The sequence below is a fragment of the Phragmites australis genome, chromosome 1 (genome assembly GCF_958298935.1).
Source record: "Phragmites australis chromosome 1, lpPhrAust1.1, whole genome shotgun sequence".
NCBI classification, from domain to species: Eukaryota; Viridiplantae; Streptophyta; class Magnoliopsida; order Poales; family Poaceae; genus Phragmites; species Phragmites australis.
The window spans coordinates 19,520,693-19,528,629 of NC_084921.1; the positions used below are offsets into that span (position 1 = coordinate 19,520,693).

The 7,937-nt window shown below is 40.8% G+C and overlaps 1 protein-coding gene across 4 annotated transcripts; it reads right to left on the bottom strand.

The window, feature by feature from the left end:
• Positions 1-470: 470 nt before the first annotated feature.
• Positions 471-7,401, bottom strand: LOC133912250 (uncharacterized). 4 transcript variants are annotated; one of them, XM_062354924.1, is made up of 4 exons: positions 7,265-7,401; positions 7,148-7,176; positions 6,948-7,068; positions 471-4,062 (listed from the first exon to the last, which is right to left on the bottom strand). In XM_062354924.1, exon 4 carries the CDS (start codon positions 3,898-3,900, stop codon positions 727-729), a length of 3,174 nt encoding a protein of 1,057 aa, XP_062210908.1. In that variant the 5' UTR covers positions 3,901-4,062; positions 6,948-7,068; positions 7,148-7,176; positions 7,265-7,401; the 3' UTR covers positions 471-726. The 4 variants fall into 4 exon arrangements, with proteins under 4 accessions (XP_062210908.1, XP_062210887.1, XP_062210902.1 ...); XM_062354903.1 differs by having other exon boundaries at positions 6,948-7,176; XM_062354918.1 differs by having other exon boundaries at positions 7,148-7,391.
• Between the last annotated feature and the right edge of the window lie 536 nt (positions 7,402-7,937).

Genomic DNA, 7,937 nt, shown 5'->3' on the forward strand with positions numbered 1-7,937 from the left:
GGACCAACAACTGAATTGTGTGCGAGATGGACGAACACAATCAGAGACGAATTGAAAACGAAAAGATGTACGTTTATACATGGGTCTACATCTTTAATGAGCACTTTTAAGTAGGCCCCCACAACCAAATGGATTTGTTCCACAACTCTCCCGTCTTGCTAAAAAATCATTCTGAAAAAATCGGCAGAAAAGAAAAACCATTTTGAAAAATATTTATCATTGCATATGTTTGTCCCATCGAGAATAAAAAATACGAACACCATCCATAGAAATGCATACCAAATCACAAACCAGAATAATGCCTCCATGCAGAAGATTACGATGATTAAACCTCATATTGCAACTAGTTGTGCCCAGCACGAACGGCAAAACAAAAGATACTAAATTTACAATTGAGGATCCGAGACTTGACATGATATTGAAGCTCATGATAAATTACGAGAAGGGCATAGAGAGGCTGCAGACAACACTTCCGAAGGGAGTGATGACAGTATCACAAGCATCACATACCAAATACCAACACTAGATACAATTTTAAGCTCTGTAGAAAATAAAAGAGTACTGAGGCCTATGAACTGGGAATATATAGCAAGGTTTGGCTCTAACCGCAATTGTGTGGGGTACGAACACCCAGAAGAGCATACAATTAAACAGATCACCACTCAAAGTAATGGGAAGTAATTTAGTCTTAGTTTCTTCAGAACAGTCGACTTCAACCTCTGCAAGTCAGTGGGTGGCCCCGGACAGGAAAGGATCAGGAATAGAAGCTGGATCCAGCTCCCAGAAGCCACAAAGATGGCCACCTTTTTCCTTTGTCAGACAGGAAGAAGGTATACGGTGAGAAAACCGTATGTAGTCTTTTGTAGGTACCTCCAGAATACTCTTTTCATTGTCTGGCCTGAACACAGTTCTGTAACCTTCTACTTGAGTGAGAAATAAGACTTTCGTGCTAGCTTCAGTGCGTTCAGTAATCTCACCAATGGCATATTCACAAGCATCCTTGCTGGAAGGAACCCAGTCAGGTGACCAGTTGTTGTACATGGCCCAAATCTCCCCTACTTGTGGGTGAATCTCGAAGTGCCGTTTGCAACCAACTTGGGTTGTTTCTACTAAATGAGAGAATGCATCATTTGTGTCGTACTTCATCCTCCAGTTACAGATTTTAAATGTCCCACAGCTCACAGGTACGTCCTGCTCTAACCACATCTTCTCCTGCTCCAGTTGAGGGCAAGCTTCGAGCCAAGTCAAATGCACTACGAATGGATCTATATCAACTTTGGTAACCCAACCGTAGTACTTGGGAAGTTTATCAAAATCACTGTAAAGAGCCCATATCTGGCCTCGTGCGAACTTATTATACAATCGGCCTTCTTCAAAGTTATAGAATACTGTGTCTGGATATGTAAAAATACTGGGGGAGGGACAGAATGACTGAGAGGAATAACCAGACACACTAGCACAACGTGCACTATTCTGCTGAGTTGGAGTTTCAAGAGATTGATTTTTCTGCTTTCCTCCATTTCGCTGATTTTCCTTTTGAGAACTTTGTTCATTTCCAAGACCACGTATACCAGGTGAGCCAGTCAAATCAACAAACCCACTGTTCATTGTTTTGCTGATAAGCATGCAAGAATCAAGAGTAACTGATGGAAATGCTATGTCCAGGTTACTAGGAAGCGACGCGGTATCTAGTTCAAGAAATCCACATGGAACACCAACCTTCTCATTTCCCTTTGTTCTGAAAAATGGGATACTGTGGGAAAATCGAAGTAGTTCACTTGACGGTATAATAAATGATGATTTGTCCTTTAGTTTTGCAAACAGACTCACAAAACCTTCAACCTTGACCAAAGGGATAACAGCAACACCAGCTTCCATTGTGAAGGCTGAAAGGATCTCCACAACTTCGTATTCATAGGATCTATGATTATCTGCATCTGAAATCCACTTCATACTCCAACCCCTATAAACAGCCCATACCTCACCCTTACGGGGATATATTCCATAAGAACCCCTTTTTCTGCCTTTCGCCCATGAAACAATGTGAGAAAACATGAGGGGATTTTGTGACACCTCTGTTTTTCCTAACAAAAAATTCCCACAAACAACAGGCAATTCATTATCAGTCCATTTGCCCTCTTCCTCATTCGCTGCATCATGCTCTAGCCAAGTGAACTGAACTCTGAAGTTGGTAGTATCAAGATGTCTGATTCTAGCATAATATCTTGGCATGCCATCAAGGTCATCATAAAGTGCCCATATCTGATCAACTGCAAACAGATTGACATCCCTGTGCTTATCAAAGTCAAAAAATTCTGGGTCAGGGTATGAAAAGTTCCTAGAATTGCAAGGCTTCTCAGCAGTTGTATCACGAGTAACTTCTTGTTTGTTGTTTCTTTGATTGCCTTCATTGATGGCACTTCCCTTCCCTTGGTTGTTTGTTTCGCTGGAGACATGAGGTTCTCTAGCCTGTCCATCAGCACGGGCAACATTATCATCAAACATTTTTTCAGAACCGGAGGCAGCATTTGAGAACCAATCTTCCAGTGTCCGCCTCATTTTCCTTGGAGAATTCAGGATGTTGTTGGCATCAACACATTCCTTTCTCCTAGAAGATCTGCGTTGACTAGGGATCCCTGTGGCACCTGGCTCTGCTGATGTATCCACCCCACTGCCTAGGTTTTGCCTGTCACCAACATCTGGTTCGGCAGTGTCAGATGTCATCTTTCCACCTGCCTTAGCATCTGCATTAGCTGCATTAGGTACAGAAGCTTTAGACGGATCCCTTGTGCAAAATTCAGCTCCCACTTTTCCACTTGTCTCTGTATGATTAACCATCCCCTCATCACCTGGTTTTGCATTCTTCGTTTGTTCATCATGTTTTGCTCCTTTCATCTCGGATCTTGCCTGTTTGTTCTCTCCAGAAGAGAAGATTCTAGAAGAGCCTTGTTGGGTGGGAACACTGCCCTGTTGTCCAGCGCCATTGGCTGCTTTTGATGAGAATACGGAAGGCGCATCCTGTTTATTTAACTCATATGCAACAAAATTTTCGCTGCAGTTCTGACAGCGGATGCAACGATTCAGTATGTCACCGAAGTACTTATATTTTGTTTTACAGTGGATGCATATGGTCCAGAATGTCAACGCATCAGTCGGCGATGGATCTGATGGTCCATATCCTGCCACACTACTTCTGTTTGCATCATTTTTCTTAATCGGCTCTGTAGTCTTCATTGGTCTTGTAGTCTGCTTTGGTTGATTGGTCTGCTTTGGCTCTGTACCTTGCTTTGGTTGACTGGTCTGCTTTGGTTCTGTATCCTGCATTGGCTGTGTGGCCTGTTTCATTTCTGTAGCCTTCTTTGATTGTGTAGCCTGCTTTGGTTGTGTAGCCTGTTTTGGTTTTGCAGCCTGTTTTGGTTGTGTAGCCAGATTCGGTTGTGTACCCTGTGTTGCTGCTGCAGCCTGTGTTGGCCGTGTAGCCTGCTTTGGTGCACTTGTATAAGTAACCCTCCATTTGATATCATATGCATATCGTTTTGCTCGATCGGACAATGTTGAGTATGCTTCTGAAACTAATTTGAAAGCAGATTCTGCGCCAGCATAACTGTTTTTATCAGGGTGAAGTGATAGGACAAGCTTACGATAATGCTTTTTTATGGTTGTCTCATCCGCTGTTGCCTCCACTTGGAGAATTCCATAGAAGTCCAACACTCCATTTATCTTTGCTTCTGCTGCACAATGCACTTCGCAGACAGTTAACACCTGGGATATGTTCTCAACCTCTGGAAAAATTCTTTGTGCTTTAAGGGCAATTCTTTTAGCACCAACGAAGTCTCTGTTTTCCAATTTCTTAAGAGCAATTTCCCTGGCCTTCAAGGCCTCTTCTCTGTCGCACTCCATCGTACTTATTACCGAATTGGTTCCTAGAATCAATACCCTTCACACCGAATGTTATCAACACAAGGCTTTCAGGCCCTTTTCTAAACTATCTCAAAAGTATATGAACACCTTGGATCAGTTTACTTTTCTCAGATGCAAACAGAGCCTATGGCATGCCAGGTCCTGCAAGTTGTGAAAGATTAAAAACAAAATCATAAGTTATACTAAACAAAATACACACTTATGGACTCCATGATGAGAATGCTATTTTGCGAAGTAACAATAATTCCATGAAGATCAAATGGACAAAACTGTGCAAGAAGCACCTTCAATCAAATGCAAGCATTGTGAAATATCAATTTCCAATAAAATGGAAATATTGTGAAATAAAGAGTATATTACAACATTAAACAGTAGGTCATATTTTGTATCACAAAATGCACTATCTATAACTCATATATATTACAACCTTAAACATTAGGTCATGAACCATACTTTTAGCCTCTATTACAAAGATAGTCAGAGTCAGTATTCTAAACTAGCTCCATTTACATTTTGCATAGTCGAATCATAGTATTCAATCGTAGAATAGTGAAGTCGACAATATTTTGCTGTGACTTGCCTCTCCCAAGTACCTAGGCACAACACTTTTGGCTTTTGCGCCTTTAACTGGATTCACCTACGACTCTATGGTTGGGCTGTAACTGGGATTGTTGTCCTTTTTGAAAAAAAGGAAGGAATTGGAATGGATGATTCTTTCTATTGATGCTCGGCATATATATAATGTACAGGATGTACAGAATATGGAAGGTAATTACACCTAATTACAGCAGAGATAATCTAGCTAATAAATGGTACAATTAATGGCAGAATAAATCTGCCATAATCAGCCATGATGGCCATATCAGCATGATGGCAGAATTAAACTGCCATCTCACGCCATAATGGTCATATTAGGAGGATATATTCCAATATTTTTCACTGTTTCTAGAAGTGTGATCGAGCAAAGAATGTTCTACTTGCAATCTGGACAATAATAAGTCGAATGGCCTTGTGGGGTCAAATGCAGTGACGGCACATGACCCAACTGCTCACCACCACATCCACAATGGCACTAGCTGCCACGGAGGAACTGCAGCCACAGCCAGCCCTGCTTGTACTACTAACTCATGAAACCAGCCAAAAACTCAACATGTATGAACCTATTAGCAAAGAGTGGGTTTAACAAGGATACATCAACATAAGATGAGTTGCTTTTGGCAACCAACAAAACGTCAATTCGTATCATGTTATTATAAACCTAGTATTTCCAACAAAGAGCATGCAGTCTATTGTGCAGAGAAAATCACATCTAATATTCACAAACATGAAGTGATGAAGACTATATGATATTAATGGAACTTGACAAGACCAAAATTTGGCACTTTGATGTGATGAAATACACCTAAATTTTGAGAAATTAATATGAATAAATACAATATGTTATACAAAAATTAATTATTGGCTACACATTCAAATTCTGGCATGTGGGGGTGTTTGTTTCATTGACAAACTTTACCACAACAAAGTTAGGCAAGTTTGACTTTCTAAGAGCATCTCCAACCCATTCCCTATCCCACTCCCTACCCTATTTTTTAACAAAAAACAATCCAAAACCCCCTCCAACCCACTCCTTATCGAGTTTGCTAATTTAGTGGCTCGCTATTCTCTACACCTCGCTCGCCACATCAGCGAGCGGGAGGCTCGCTATCTGCCATTCGCTATGAAGAAAGTATAGGATGACAGATGGACCCGCTATGAACAGTACTTACCAGTTCCAATTTTCCTTCACATCTTATCTGTTCAAAACAGTGGTCTTCTGTTGCTCAAAAATTCTAAAACTTTTTGTACATGTTCCATAATCCATGTGCAACTCATTTTAATTGGATTCACCTAAAAAGCCTATGCAGAATTTAAACTAAAATTCTCTAAAAAAAAAAAGACTACTTTTATAACTTCTAACAATTGTTAGGACCTTAAATAAATTCCCAAAAATCTGAAAAAAATTACTAATATTCTTCCTATGTGATGGACTAATTTTTAAAATTATTTTCAGTCGTAGGTTATATGGTGAAAAAGTGAGTTCATTTACAATGCTCTATTTATATCTAAGAGCAGTTACCACACAAGCACACGTATTATAAGAATTTGTATGAACAGTTACTGCATAAGTACACGTGTTGTAAGATCAATTACCATATAAACACACGTCTTGTAAGAATTTATAAGAGCAATTACCACACAAGCACATGTGTTGTAAGATCACTTATAACACAAACACACGTGTTGTAAAAATTTGTAAGAGCAGTTAGCACACAAGCTCATCCGTTGTAAGAGCAGTTAGCACACAAACTAATGCGTTGTAAGAGCAGTTACCACACAAGCAACCTGAGGAACAAGACAATCAAAGGACCATGGTAGTAATTATACATATTGCAATTCAATGATATAAACAGCCTTCATGGTTTAGTTCCAACTTTTTTCTCTACCGACAAAGGTAACATAAAACTGGTAACAGGTGGCGGAGCCTGAAACGGATGATGACCAGGGCTGCTGACATGTGACTAACTAAAAAACAAGTGTCAAAATGCAATTGAATTATACCATAGCAGAAGTACTCCTCAATGATCCATATAATACTAGAGTGCCACGCTGACCAAAACAGAAAAATAGACAAGAAAAAAGGAACACATTGTGTTTACGTTACGAGGAGATGGCCAGTTTGTTCACATGGACCCTCAACAAAAAAATTCCCTCCATGCATCATCCCTAATATCTAATATAGAAACTCCCCAACTAGCTCCTAAAAATCCAGAACATAACAATGCTCTGCAGATTAATGCCATCCATGGTTGTTTATAAATCGCAACTCGGTGCTAGCGCTCCATGACACGCAGCAAACAGACCGGACAGACATGACAGAACGAATGATTTCCGATTCGATTGATCACAATGCCGCATAGAAAGGGAAGAACAGAACAAAACTAACTCTTAGAAATATCCATCCAAGCAAGATAAGGCTTCCTTACCCACAGAAGAGGAGATCAATCCAAGTCCGGATGGATCTGCACCTCCAATGGCAGTCGAGAGGAGTGGCATCGACGACAAGTAGCGCAGAATTCGAGGTGAGGTCTGACGGCGGAAGAAGACCTGCAAATGTCTTCGGTGGCGCCGTCAGAAAAAAGGGGATGTTCGATGATGTCGGAAGCCTGGAAGAGGGTGTGACGACCTAACTGCCGACGAGGTGCTCGACGAGGCCTGCGAGGTGAATCCGGGATGAGGGCAGGAGCAGGAGGACAAGAACAAGCACGGGCAGCGCGGGAGTGGCACGCTAGAGGGAACTCACCGGCGGCCAGGGATTTCCGGTCGCCGGGGAGCCCGTGCCCTAGCTGCGACGGCGGCGACGGAGCCACCGGTGGCGGGAGGTGAGGCAGAGGGAGAGTGCGGGGCCCACAAGGAAGGGAAGTGGGAGGAACGGGCTTCTCTGCCTTTAGCGGAAGGTCGCGGCAAAATTTGCCATCTCAAGATTTAAAATTTTCAACTTTGCCATAACATTTGCCCCTGGGTTTGCTAATATTTACTAGATTGCCATCAAGATTGCCTTGACTAAATTCGTTATTTACAGAACTGCCATTAGATCTAGGTTTTTTTTTGTGATTGAGGCTATGAAATTACTTATTTGCCCACTCAATGGTGTTGGCACCCTTCTTGTGTTGTGTTTGAAGGGGAAGACTTAATTATTATATAAAATTATCTAAAAGATCTCAAATATTTCTCATCAATTAAATTAATTATCGTGAATATCAATTATGCTGGGTTCTAACCAAAATTTTCAAAGTGTTCAATTATACAATCAAATCAAAATATTTTTTAGATCCATTCCATCGACAATTCTAATATGTTCCTTTGTTTCTATTTTCAAAGTTCTAAAAGGGTATAATTAGCATTATTAGTGCAAATATCCCTATCACACATACACTATTATTTCAATGCCTAAAAAATGTACCTGAATAGCAAAA